Source organism: Humulus lupulus, chromosome X, assembly GCF_963169125.1.
Source record: "Humulus lupulus chromosome X, drHumLupu1.1, whole genome shotgun sequence".
Taxonomy (NCBI): Eukaryota; Viridiplantae; Streptophyta; class Magnoliopsida; order Rosales; family Cannabaceae; genus Humulus; species Humulus lupulus.
The window spans coordinates 205,310,402-205,325,394 of NC_084802.1; the positions used below are offsets into that span (position 1 = coordinate 205,310,402).

The 14,993-nt window shown below is 29.1% G+C and overlaps 1 protein-coding gene across 1 annotated transcript; it reads right to left on the reverse strand.

The window, feature by feature from the left end:
* Positions 1-729: 729 nt before the first annotated feature.
* LOC133803599 (probable LL-diaminopimelate aminotransferase, chloroplastic) lies at positions 730-8,580 on the reverse strand. The gene is made up of 10 exons (XM_062241694.1): positions 8,237-8,580; positions 8,071-8,102; positions 7,832-7,899; positions 7,617-7,733; positions 6,975-7,037; positions 5,770-5,874; positions 5,626-5,676; positions 3,155-3,481; positions 1,930-2,136; positions 730-1,164 (listed from the first exon to the last, which is right to left on the reverse strand). The coding sequence occupies exons 1-10, from the start codon at positions 8,311-8,313 to the stop codon at positions 868-870; spliced, it is 1,344 nt and encodes a 447-aa protein (XP_062097678.1). The 5' UTR covers positions 8,314-8,580; the 3' UTR covers positions 730-867.
* Positions 8,581-14,993: the final 6,413 nt, after the last annotated feature.

Here is a 14,993-nt window from a genome sequence, read left to right on the forward strand (position 1 = left end):
GACCGATTATTACCAGCGGAGCATTACCGGCGGACTGCCGCCGGTAATATACATTACCGACGGATACACCTCTTATTACCGGCGGAACCCTCCGCCGGTAATACTACATTTTTTTGTAGTGAATTCTAATTAATTACGATTAAAATCAATATTGGAATTAATTGATATATATTCTATATATGATTAGCATTTAATGCAGTTACTCAAAATTGAGTTACCCAATATTTCATATCCTATTGATTGTTATATATTATGACATCAATTGTAGCAAAGATCTTGATGGAAGGTATCATCTATATAAATGTAGGATTCTGGTTCCCAAACTCAACATCTATATTCTCATACTCTATCTAAAAGAGTTAGTGAAAGCTTGTAAGTCATTTACCCTGGCTATTACTTTTTTTGTTTTTCTTTTGCAGGTCTAAAATCTTTAGATTGAGGTTAACAAATCAATGGCTGGATGTATACTTTATCGATCCATTTTATTTTGTGATAATCCTATTCAATTTATTCCGCATATTTAGAATTGTTAATGCATCTAGATTACATTAATCTAACAATATAGTGTTATATATATTAGTTTGTGTAATAACGTACGTAATTCTCCCATGTGTGTTTAATTCAGATACATAACGATCGCCTCTTGGAGTATCGAAGAGCAACCATAGCTCTATGATATTTTCTAGTTTAATTTGATAAACGGAAAAATCTTACATTAATTACATGGGAGAAGAGAAGCTCATACTGATCCATACATATATAATACTCACAGGACCACAGTAGTTATATAACAATAAATAGTCTAGAATTGAGAATAATAATAATATACAGTATTCAATATAATATATAGTAGAGAGAATTTACTTATTAGTTATTATAAAGATTTCTTAGCCTTCTGGAGGCTTCAAGCACGGTTTGTCTATGGCCAAAAGCACTAAATCTGATATAGGCTTGACCAGCAGGACCAAATCCAGTACCAGGAATGGTCATTATGTGTGTCTTGGAAAGAATTTCAGAGAAAACATCCCAAGAAGTCTGCCCTGGAAAATGTACCCAAATGTAAGGTGCATTCTTTCCACCATACACCTTCATCCCAAGAGATCTCATAGTTTCTCCTATTATTTTTGCATTTTCCTTGTAGTAGTTAACCACGCCCATCATTGCCTGCAATGATTATTATTATTATTATTATTATTATTATTATTATTATTATCATTCCAATATAAACATAATTAATCAATTTAATTATTACATTTTTTTAGAATATATATATATATATCTAGACTTTTGTCATCATCAATTTCACCTTTTGTTTTTCAATGGTATTTGAGAGTTGAATTGGTCGCATTAATTATTAGGGTCAACTAAATTTTATCAATACATAATTATTCATGCATACAAATATGAAACCATATTCATTTATTAAAACATAATTTCTTGTAATAAGGATGTTGCATGTTTGGTGTTTGAGCATATAATAAGAGCTTTACGTATTGACCAAAATAATAATAGTCAAATTAATAACTACGTACCAAATACTATAATTGTTTTTGATGAATTGAAAGCCTTAAAATAATTGGACGATAACTTTGTTTATCAATTCAATAAAAAATATATATCTTAAACAAATACAAAATATGATCCCATATATAATTGGAGAAAATATATATACTCGAGTCTTAAGATTGTAATTAATTAGTCCATTTGAGTAGAGTGATAAGTGCACACATAATATGCATTAAAATAAATTTATATTTAAAATGGAATCCATCATATTAAAATTTCATATATATCATTACTATAATAATAATAATAATAATAATAATAATAATAATAATAATATGGTGATTATTTAATATTAATTAATAAAATAGCTAGCTAGAATGAAATATGGAATATATATATATATATATATAATAATTAAATTACCTTGTAACCTTCTTGAGAAAGGCATGCGAGGCCACCAGCCTGAGAAACACTGGCGGCACCATTGAAGCAAGTGCACATAATACGATCAAAATCCTTAATTACAGGAAACCCATTCGAGTACTTCAACTCTTCCGGCACAATCGTCCAACCCAGCCGAACACCAGTGAAACCAGCACATTTCGAGAACGAAGAAACCTCTATTGCAACCTATATATATATATATATATATATATACATACATACATACATGTTTACATATATAATTAATTATTCATCTTCTTCTCAAATATATATTATAACAAATTATCCTTATATATAATAAATATACAGGGAGATTATTAGCCAGATGCATTACTTGGCTCTGTTAGTAAAGTCAAATCTGTTTTCGGAATGTAAAAAAATTATAATAATCTAATTTTTTTATACGATAATTTACATTGTAGTTATAGTTTACATATCATACTCAATTTTTGGAAATTTCGAATAATTTACGATGCCGAAAATAATAGTCAGTTGCACACCTATAAAAAAAAGTGTGCGTGCAATTAATTATTAAAACTTTATTTTCGACACCAAAATTATTCGAAATTTTTCAAAAACTGAAAAAAATGTATGTTATAACTACAATATATATTGTCATATAAATTTTTTTTGATTCATATATAATTCTTTGACGTGCCGAAAATAGATTTTACAAAAATAATGCTCCTCCCTAATAATTTCTAAGTGCGTGTATATATATATTTATATATAGGACAATTTTTATGTAGGGGCTTCACTTTAAGCCCTACCGGGGGGACTCTTCAGTGTTTTCGACCCGTGAACAGTTTTCGGCACAATTTTTTTATGACCGTGTATATTATAGCTATTTAGAGCATCCTGCAAATTTTCAAAAAATTCCGAATAGTTTACAGTACCGAAAACTAGGTTCAAACATGTTGCTTTTCAAGCGTATAAAAAAAAAATTAGTCACGCGAGCAATAACATGTTTGAACTTATTTTTCGGTACTGTAAATTATTCAGAATTTTCTGAAAATTTGCATGATACTCTAAATAGTTACAATATACACAGTCATAAAAAATATTGTGCCGAAAACTGTTCACAGATTAAGAACACTGAGAGCATCATCGATATGGCTTAAAGTGAAACTCCTGTAATAAAATTGTCCAATATATATATATTTACAAGCCTATATATATATGTGATGTGTGAGGTGATACAGACCTCTTTGGCACCGGGAATTTCATAGATGGATCTGGGGCTGTCATCTGATATAAAAGCAGCATACGACGAGTCGTATATAATAATGGAACCGTTGTCTTTTGCAAATTCGACAAGTCGTTTGAGCTGCTGACGTGTCGCAGCGTTACCCGTTGGATTGTTTGGAGAGCAGAAGAAAATGACATCAGTTTTTGGGGTGTAATAAGGTGATAGGCTGGGGAAGAAGTTGTTCTCTGGACAGCATTTCATGTACGAAATGTTTCCGTACTGCCCTGTTTTCTCTTCAAAATTTCCACCTCGCCCAAATATCACACTAGAATCGATATATGCCTGTCAATATATTATATTATTATATATTAAGATCATTAATATATTATTATATATTAAGATACAAAGGATTAAAATTAATTTATTTCAAATTTAAAATTGATTTAAGCGACTAAGTGTTGATTAGTCTTTCACTTTTTATTTATTTTTATTTTGAAGGCATTTTGACCTAATGACCTAATGTAAAGTAAATTAGAGATTTTCGTTGTTATTAAAAAATCATTAATTAATATTTTTGTTGTTAAAATTCATGATAAATGGTGAAAGTTTTTTCATTAATTATTTTTTTCTTCTATGCTCAAGGCTGTTCTTATAATTATTTTAATTAAAGAGTGTGACTTTAATTTTGAAATTAAACCTGGGGAATTAATATAACATATCTTAATTGGATTTGACCCTTTGAATGGATTGGCCAATGACCAACACAAGCTCATTTGAGTGTCTTAATACACACTGCAAGAGACATTTTGCTTGAGCATCTAAAATATGCATTCAAATATTACATACAGTGATGTGACAATTCAGCTTAGTCAATCACATTTATTAAAATTGAGACCCACTAATTTAAAAAGTAATGACATATGACTGTGTGTAATATTTAAGTGCATATTTTAAGTGCACATATCATTACTCTAATTAATCGATTAAACTTCAAATAAATTGATAAATCATAATATGAGGGGTCAGAATTATTGTGTTTTTTTTGAGAGGGATATCATAAATTGAATTATTGTTAGCAGTTGTACGACTTTGCTAAACCACATATTTTCTTTTTCTTTATCTTCAATAACTTATTATTTACTTATAAAAAATTGCTAAAATATCTTTTTAATTAAAAATAACTAATTTAATATTATTATTTTTACCATCTTATATGAAAAATATATTAAATAAAATTAAAAATCGTACACATAATAATATCAATGAACTGGACCAAAGATTTATTTAATTTTTATTATAAGTTCTTAAATTGTCTCAAAAGTAATATTATAAAGAGAATTACCAAACCACGATATAGGTGCCCAACACCATATAACAACGTGACATTATTATTGATGCAATTTAATTTGGTTATATATGTTCTAGTTTAAATTAAAAATATGTGGGATTTATTATTGAGGGAGTACTAATAACAATCTCTTATTTCAAACTTTTAGTTAATCTTTGTTTCCGAAAAAACATACTTGAGTATTTTTTTTTTAAATTTTTTTTACGGTGATGTTCGTTGTAATTACAATATCCTTCTTGCAAAATTTCGAATAGTTTACATTGTCAAAAACATGTTTGTATTTTTCAAACGCTCGTGGTAAAACAGAATATCAAGAAATATTAGAAACTATGTTTTCGACACTGTAAACTATTTGATATTTTTCGAAAATTTGCAGGAAGGATGTTGTAACTACAACGAACAACACCATGAAAAAAAACTCAAGCATGTGTTTTGAAGGCAGATTTTGACTAAGAGCTTCTCTAATGGAGTGTCAAAAAACCAGTGTAATGTTATATGTAACACATCTTACAAAAAGTATAACTCCAATTGTGTTCCAAAAAGTTTGCTCAATTTGGCACATATTCAAAGTTGTACAAAATTTGGTACAATATATAGCATGTGTCAAATTTGACACATCAATAAATATCATTTTTTTATTTACCATATTGCTACTAATTATTATAATTAAATAATCGATAATTAATGACAAACCATACATGACGTTTTATTTATTTTTTTTAATAACAAATTTTTTGGAACACATAATTTAGATATTAAAAAAATTAATTTTGTTATATTATCTATAAATAATAAATGAATTATTGATTAATTTGTAGAAGATGTTCACCCTGACACTTTTCTTTGTTATTTGTTTTCTCCGAGCTGATGTGACTTATTTTGATTGATGATTGTGTGATTAACCTTTAATTTTTTCATGGTAATTATTATTTTCTTTTTTATTTAAAATAAAGCACGTACAAAAATACAATAGGACGGCTGTTACGCTACCAAGACTAGACCTAGTCCACGAGACATTGAAGTAGACCTATGAAAACCACCAAGATTGACCTTAACGAAATCGCTCCATAGCAGAGATAATATTAAAATAATAAAAACACACAAAAATAAAAACAAAAATATCTGAAAACAACATTACCGGAAAAGACGGATCTTGCACAGCCACCGTGACATCGGACCCAAAAAGCATCTACCAAAATAGTAAAACATTTATAATGATCAGATCCATCCCACTACGACATCGTTTTAGTAAGATTGTCCATAAATAGTATCAATTCAATACCTGAAGGCGAGAAATGTCACATTGTGCACCGTCTGATACAAAAACTTCATTGCCTTGTACTCCCATATTTTTGTATAATTTTTCTGCGATAGCCACTCTTAAATCCTGTGTTTAATTTAATAATAATTACTTTCAGCTGTCAGTGTTTTGATAACTTCTTACTTACTTCTTAATGTCTACATAATAAGCTACTAGTATACTATTTATTAATTATAATAACTTGCTAACAAAACATAAAAATGTAAAATTGCTGCTTCAAAGCTTTGAAAAAAGAAGAAAGAAAATGTAAAATCTTGAAAATCCTCTGTTTTGGCCAAGATCCTAAACTGGAAACTTGCCTAATATTATCTTGTACCATTTGATGTTTGTGGGTCGTAACTCATGATATAAATATATACATATATTCTCTTTGCTCTTGAATGCGCTACTTCCCCTCTTATGTTTTCAAATCGGTAACGCTTTTATTTGACATAAATATTAAACAAGTTTCTAGGAAAGGAAAGTATACCTCAAAAGAAGGCAAAATACTGAGAAAATGTATAACGAAATTTTGAAATCAATATCTTGTACGTATATAAAAGGTTGATTTATTCCATTTTTAAAGACATTCTTATTTGAAATTTCATTTCCCTTCAAACAAAAAAAAAAGATATTCTTGTTGGATTTGAAAAGTCAAAGTAACATAAAATTGTACATTTTAAAATTAATAAATTCGGATAATTGTTTGGTTGGCCCTTATCGTAGAGGCGTTTTGTATTTATGACATTTGGAAAAAATTATAATACAATTTTTTTCTTCTTCATAATAGTATAATAGTGTATATTATAGTTATAACAGACATATTATAAATTTTTTAGAAATTTAGAGTAATTTACAATGCTTAAATCAGAATTTAGATAGTCAATTGCACGCGTGACTAAGTTTTTTTTATAAGCATGAAAAATAAACTGTTTAAACTCTGATTTAAGCACGGTAAATTATTCAAAATTTCCTAAAATTGGTGGGATGTCTACTATAATTATAATATACACTATCATGAAAAAACAATTATCTTATAATTTTTTCAAATACCATAAATAAATAATGACCCTACTACCATAGGGACATTTTCTATGGCCTAGTGTAGAATTATCCAATAAATTCACGTTAATTAAAATAAAACTAATTAAGTTAGGGAACAATATGTAGAGTGTACTTATTTATACCGTGTTGCCTTGCTCGGCTCCATATCCTCTGTAGCCTTTGACTGTTGAGAGAGCGAGAGTATACTGCAAATGCAACATACAATTTAAGTATATATATGGCACACCATAATGGTGTAACTTTTTATGCACTATAATGATAAACTGTACATTTTTACACATATGAATCTTAGTTTTTTTTCTTTTATAGTTGTATTTGTTGTACTTCAAATTTTTAAAAAACATTTAATAATTTAGAGTACGATCTAAAACAATATTTGCACGCGCCATAATACTGAAAATTTGAAATCCTGTTTTGACCACTAAATTATTCAGATTTTTTTAAAAAATTTGAAACAGGTTTACTACGACTAAAATGAAGACCGTCGCGTAAAAAAAATAGAATCATAATTTATACTTGTGTATAAAAATATATGATTTACTATAATTACGCTATTGTAATCGTGCTTATATATATAGTACAACTCTGTCTAATTAATATAGTGGATCTAATGATAAGATTTAAAATCTCTAGTCCATATTATCTAAACAAATTAGAAAGAACCGAAGACTTATGTGAAAAGAATAATATAAATACATATACGTAACTTTCATATATATATATATATATATAATTAAATGGTTAATTAGTTTAAAATTAGATACCTCAGCCATGGCCGACGTTATGATATCCGGTATAGGCTCCGTGGTATCACCGATGCCAAGCCTAATCAACTTTTCTTGTGGGTACTTCTGTCTGTGTTCTAACTCACGCTTTGCTATCTGTTTAAGCAAATTTAATTAATTAATTCGTATCTTATAAATCAAGTTAATTAATAATGAGAAGCCTTAATTATAGTGTAAATATATATATTATATACCTCAGGAAACAGATATCCACTACGGAGGCTCTCCATATTCACACTGCGCGAGACACTTGTGCAATGACCTATATAAGAATATAATTTAGCATTATTATTTCATACGTCGATCACTACTATTGATAATAAATATTGTTTATCATATATAATCAATTATGATAACATAATTAGTAGAGGCATTACTGAATTAAGTCCACAAATATATATATATATATATATATATGTAAATAAATATATACCTTCTTTCCTTTCGTTGATGAACGGCACTGATCTGTGCATGATCACAAACAAGTAAAGAAATATAGTAATTAACACATACGTACAATAAATATCTCAAATGATTCATAACAAGTGTATATATATATAAATATGATTTTTTTTTAATTAAAAAAAAAAGAAAAAAACCTGGTGAGGTTTGGTACTGAAACTGCATAAGGGCGGCAAATGGAGGACATAGATAGCGGTTGAGAACAATGCATCATTTCTATCTTTAATTCAACACTTGAACAGATCACTAGAGTTTCTTTCTATAGATCAAACCAAAGAACACTACTATATATATATATATATCTATAGAGAGAGAGAGAGAAGAGGTGGCTCGAGGAGCTCTTTAACTCAATACTTAATGTATTCGATCGTAATTGCCGTGAAGACTTATAGAATGTGGTATTTGGGTTCGTTTCATCTTCAGAACAAGTTAAACTACACGTGTGTGGCTTGTTCCACGAAACAAACATGACAAGTAGTCTAACCAAAACTGCTGATGCACACGAGCTAACAGAAACAATATTTATATAATTGGTCATTGGTCATTGGTCATTGGTCTTTTCTTTTCATTTCCAATAATTAGGATTAATTGGCCTTGGCCTTATATTATGGTAAGAGTATAAGTATAACCTTACCAATGGTGTGGTGAGACTAATTTAATTAGTATTTTAATAAAATTCAAAGTATGTATGTACTGTACTACTTTTTATTTTTATGATAATAAATAATTAAATTAAAAACTGAAGTATGTTTCTTCTCCGCAACTACCCCAATAACTCCATCTTTTTCCATTCGAAAATTCTCCTGCCCAATCGATTCAGTTTCCAAATAATAATGTATTTTGGGGAGAGCGAAATGTATCCATACAGAAATTAATGCTTGGTTTTTAAATTTTTTTCTTTTTAATAAATGGCGTAAATTAATAATGGGGCGACACCTGTACGATAATGTTATGTGAATTCGCTTTCAGAGCTTTTGTAAGTAGCAAAACGACGTCGTTGTCAAATTTGTGACATTCCTCCATACATCGGCCAAATCTAATAAGACAAAAAAAAATTGACCAACGATTTATACATGCATCTTATTGTGTATAACGCACGACGAGTACAATAACTTTTGGCTCCTATCATATATCATATCATAGAAAAATGAGCACAATATTAGGCGTAGTATTTTAGCTTAATTTACACAAGAGTCGTGAAACAATTTCTGAGGGCTTTATATATTCACATGTACTTATAAAGTATTTTCTCATATTTGGTATTCTAGTTCTTTAATTGGTTTATATGATGATATATTGGTCACTATAATATTGACAAAGTAATTCTACCAAATTTGAATAAGACTCCTTCACTATTTTGACCGGTAGTAAGTTATTGAAGTAACGTCCTTTAGCAAGATAATTTATTCTTAGAAGTTATTTTGTAACTTAACTTAGTTTTAATATATTTTTTGCAAAATAACTTCTCAAAATTTAGATAGCTGGTCGAAAAATTTAGACAACTAATCAAATTTTAGATAAAGACTATTTTGCACAAAATTATAAAAAATAAACCCGAATACAAAGTCACTTTAAAAAAAATGTGAGTTTCACCAATTTCTCTAGAAGTAATTAAAAGTATGTAGAAAAAGAGTGATGGGCAGGAAGAATTTGTTTTCTTTGTTAGTTATTTTTGGTTAAATTTTTTCGTGCTCCATAAAATTTAGAATTTTTTTTGGGAGTTATTTTTTAAAATTTTGTATTGTTTTGAAAAGGAGAAAAAGAAAAAAGGAAAAAAGATTACTGCCCTAGCCAGTGACTGCTTGCTGGTTAGCTAGTTCGTAGAAGTATAAAAATGCTTTACGTAATTATATTTGTGAATAATATCTTCTTCATTTATTATCACAAAATATAATTTACAAGCTATCACTAAAAAGCTGATGGTTATTGAAAACTACCGCCATACATTTTTCTTTGGTTTACCACAGTAGATAAATAATTGCGAAATAATAATAATAATAATAACATGTCGACCGTGGAAAATTGGAGCAAATTATCCATGATAATAATGTTAACAAAGAGATAGAAGAAGAAATTTCAGCAAAATTTCTAAAAAGTATATTTATTAAAAGAATGGATATTTGTGGCGAAAATACTTAAATTATTGTGTTTGTAGCACTTAAATACCCAAATTATTTTTTTGGTGACGAAAGTACCTTCCGTCTATATTTTGGTGCAATTTAATATAACTGTTTGTTTCGTCATTTAAGTACGCCTATATGTTGTGAAATTTGTTTATAACTTAGGTATTTTCACCATAAACATATCTTAAATTGAGTAATTTTGTCATAAATATCATTTAAATTGAGTACTTTCACAGCAAATATCCATTTAATTGAGTACTTTTGTCTATATTTTATAGACGAACTTAACAGTGAGAATTGACGGTTGAATCAAACTGCACAAAATCATAAACAAAAAGTATTTTCGCCGCTAAAAAAATAATTTTAATACTTAAGTGCTACAAACATAATAACTTTGATACTTTCGTCGCAAATAACACTTAAAAAAAAAGCAAAAATAAAAAGGCCCCCACAATTTAGATAAGAGTTCGCATTAAATAATGTAAGATTAGGAGCCATGGAAAAATCCAACGCTATTGATAGGGAAAATTCTCTGATCTCCGCAAATAGGAGTAGATATCAATCAATATCACTATCATCAATATAATATAGTTGGCAGAGTATATATTTATAAAAATAATTTTCTTTTTATATATGACGAAAGAAGATTCACATGATTTTAGTTAATTAGAGTGAATATATCAAAATAGTCATATTTATCACCAATTAAACAGTTTTGTACGTCAAGAAAAGGCCAAGTCAAACCATTAAATATATATATAACTTATTTATTACGTAGTATGAACGATTGAACATTATTTCCGAAACGTTTACACTTGAGGGAATCCAACATCACACATGCATGCGTAACACGACAATTATAGATAACGTCATGCCAAAAATAATTATATATATATAGATATATACTGAGTTTTGTTTTAAAATCTCATTATATATATGGACGACTTTTATAAAACTATTAATAAATGGACGACTTGTCAAAGAAAAAAAAAATGTATATCTAACGGGCTTAAATTATAACAATATGTTATTATATATATATATATATATATATATGTGTGTTTTGTCTCATTATTTGTTTGAATCTTGTATTTTGTCAAATTATTTTTTGGATTCTATGTTTTGTAAAATTGTTCAAATAGAACTTTAAACCCGATTTTGATCAAAGTTTTTTCAACTGAAATCACAAATAATTCACTAGACTAACAATTTAGAACAAAAATAAAATTATTCAACTTAAAAACTGTATTGTTATATTTAATTTTTTCTTCATAAAAATTGAGTTTATAGACCTATTTGAACTATTTTGTAAAATATAGAGTCAAAAAATAATTTTTTTAAAATATAGAGTCCAAATAGGTAATAAAAAAAACACAATTATAAACCCTGTAATTAATATATACACCAATTGCAAGATTATAAATACAATAAATCCTATAACAAAATTTCATGAATATTTAAAAAATTAACATTATTTAATGAAAGTCTTTTTGTTCCACTATACGGCTATACCAAATGATCATATTGAATCACGTAAGTTGGCACTACTACGTTCGAAAATGTAATTAACCCAATGATATTATTAATTAAAAAGTGTTGATATATATATATATATTTTTATATGGGGACTGATTCTATTCCGTCCACAAAACCATTCTGTGAAAATTATTTAGCCGTTGGATCAAATCCAAAGGCTGGGGTTCAATTGGTCATTAAAAGTTTAGCTGACATTCGCAGCCTTTTGTCAGCAGGGGTAAACAGTATTTTCACTGTTCACTAAGTCTTCACTCAACCGACTTTGTCTCTCTCCTCTCAGCCTTTCTCACTTGCATTACTCGACCTCTTTCTTCAAGAAAAACCCACTCTTTCTTAAAAAAAAAAACACAGTCTCTTTGATAATTAATTTTTTGGGTATGGTTTAATGGATTCCTCTGCGGGTATGGTTTAATGGATTCCTCAGGTGTAGATCATGGTTTGGCGGTTTCAAGGTTTGAGCAGGTATAGTTGTTTATCAAGATCAGTTATTGTGTTATGTTTTGCTTCTTCAAAACTCAATTTTTTGTTAACTCGGTCACTCATTCTCTCCTCATTGAAACTCAAAACAAGAAGAGAACTCTGTACCTGAACTCTAGGAGACCCATTGTTATTTTCGAAGGTAAGATGGATAAAAAATAATAATTTGTCTCGGAGAGTGTAGAGGAGAGCATGGAGTAGTTGAGTTAATTTATTGATAGAGTTAGTTTTCAAAGCCTCCTTTAATTTGATTTAAAAAAAAAAAATTAGTGGGAAATGCATGCTGCCTGTTGCTGAATATTGGTTGATTGTAAAGATTTAGTGTTTCATATTTTGTTTGTGATAGTGATGATCAATTGTTTTTTGAGAGAGACACATTTTTAGGATTAATCAAGGACATTGCTGTAGAGTCCAAGAACTTTACTTAGCTAATTGTTCAGTAGTATTATAGTATGTTTAGTATTATCTTTGTTACTGTGGATTTTTGGTTCAGACCGGGAATTATTTGGACACTCATAGTAGTACTTATAGATTTTCTAAGTTTAACCTATAGTTTAAGAATATTTAGTATAACCTAAGGTTTGATTAATGTGACTGATATTAATGATTATATTTATTATATTATAAGGTTTAGACATCAACCAATAGGATTTTAAGCACATGTTATGAATGGTGATTAAGGATTAAGTATTTTTGAGGATTAAATTTAATAAGGAGTAAAGTTTGAATGTTATAGGGTCAGTCAGCAACTTTGAATACGTTGAAGGCTTAGTCAAGGCTGTTTACTCCATTCAAACTTAGCTAAAAATGTGTAATTTCGTGTTTAAATATTCAGCGTATGCCGATATATCGCAGCTATAGGGGGCGATATATCGCAGCACGTAGATACGGAAAACACGAGACGATGCACAGTCGCCTCGGGCATACTGGCCCAGGCGATATATCGCCTACAGGGGGCGATATATCGCCTCCTCCAGCATGAATTCAAACTCTTTTGAACTCTTTTCCTTTCAGCCATTCAAACTTCTTCAAAAGTCCAGCATCTTTTGAACGAGTCTTCAGCCTCTGCTGAACGATTATTCAAATGATTTTCACCTAAAAAGCCATTATTTTTATTCAAGTAAAATCAAGATACTTTCATTCCCAAACTTTATAAATAGGACCTAATACCCAGCCATTATTCACCTTTTGCTCTAAGTTTAGAAGCTGCTAGTGTTAAGTGAGTGTGAGAGTGTAAACACCTGGTTTGGGAAAATCATAAGCTTATCAAACACTTTGGGAAGTGAGGTTCTATAGTATTTCGGTTGAGGAGTAGATTGGTATTTCAAGTCTTTGAGGTAACCAAAACTCTAGTTCATTTCTGTATTATGTTATTTTCTTTCTCATAGTCTTCTACTCAATCTCTAACCTTAATCTTCATTTTGGTTAGGGAATCTAAGTTCTTTAGCACATAAGTTTCGGTAAGCATGTTTCTCAAATGGTTTAGTCTTTCCATCCCTTTCATTTCATCTTCTTTCTTCTTTAGACTCACTCTTGTTCATTATGGTTATTAGGAGTGTTCCAAAAGTCCCAACTCAGTCCACATATCCCGGTATCTTTGGTAAGGAAAATAGGCTAGAATTAATATGTTATATGCTTATGTTATCTTATGTTTTATGTTGTTAAATGTGTTATGATATGTATGCATGTATGCATGTATGTTTGTAGGCTTGGGCATATGACCCATATGACTAACAAGACCCCAAATGGGTTATGGGCATATGACCTACTTAGCTAGTAGGACCCCACTAATCCCATGGGCATATGCTTGTTTAGTCTATGGGACCCCAAGTAATAATGACCATTATAATAAGTGTATGTTATATGTATTATGTTAAGTCTTTATGTTTCTTATAAAGTTATGTTTATGACTATGTGTTAGATTTTCCTTGCTGGGCATTAGGCTCATTCCTTTTTGTTTTATGTGCAGGAAAATAAGCTTTAGAGGCGGTAAGATTCGTGACGCTTAGAGGATGTGTATCGATGGTGAATGGAGTCAAGGGGCCGAGCGTTATTCGATTCGAGGATGTAGTTTCTGTTTTATGTCTTTTTACATGTATTTTCCGCACCATTTATGTAATGTCTTTTATTTTAAATCATGTTTTGTTTTTAAAGACAATGGGATCTCATATCCTTCTTAGTATTTTATTTATTTGTAAGTAACTCTTATTTTACAAGTTACTCAATAAAATTATGGTATTTTCGTAAAAATGTAAGTTTTATGTATAGTTTCGTTAATGGTCCAAATAGTCTAGATTAGTGGGTCATTACAATTGCCAAAGGAAGCATTTTAGAATTTGTGATACATTGTTGTTGAATATAAAATTAGGAGATTAAAATGTTAGTTGAAGAAGCTAAATTATGAGCATAAAAACATTCATTTAAAACTCATTTATCAAATCTCCATTACAACCAAGGGACTGAAAACCAATATTAATATGTGTAGTTGCTAGTTACAATCAAAGCACTCAAAACCAAGAAAAATTGATCTCAAATGAAAAATGATGAAAAAGCCATGTCCACATTTGAAATCCCTGCAAACAAAAAACTATTTACCTTGAGAAGAAAGAATGAATGTCTCTATTTCCTTGTAGAGGCAATGAAACGAGATATATGTACATAAAGAAATTGAGTAAGATGATGTCTTAGAACAAGAAATCATGAATATATATGTAAAAGCACCAAATTCCAAATCATATACTAACTACCAATCCAACCA

Excerpts from the sequence above, each read along its gene's own strand:
- LOC133803599 (XM_062241694.1), bottom strand. The coding sequence starts at position 8,313 with ATGATGCATTGTTCTCAACCGCTATCTATGTCCTCCATTTGCCGCCCT. Across the intron at positions 7,038-7,616 it reads TAACGTCGGCCATGGCTGAG|TATACTCTCGCTCTCTCAAC; the intron begins GTATCTAATTTT and ends TTGCATTTGCAG. Across the intron at positions 5,677-5,769 it reads GTGACATTTCTCGCCTTCAG|ATGCTTTTTGGGTCCGATGT; the intron begins GTATTGAATTGA and ends CTATTTTGGTAG.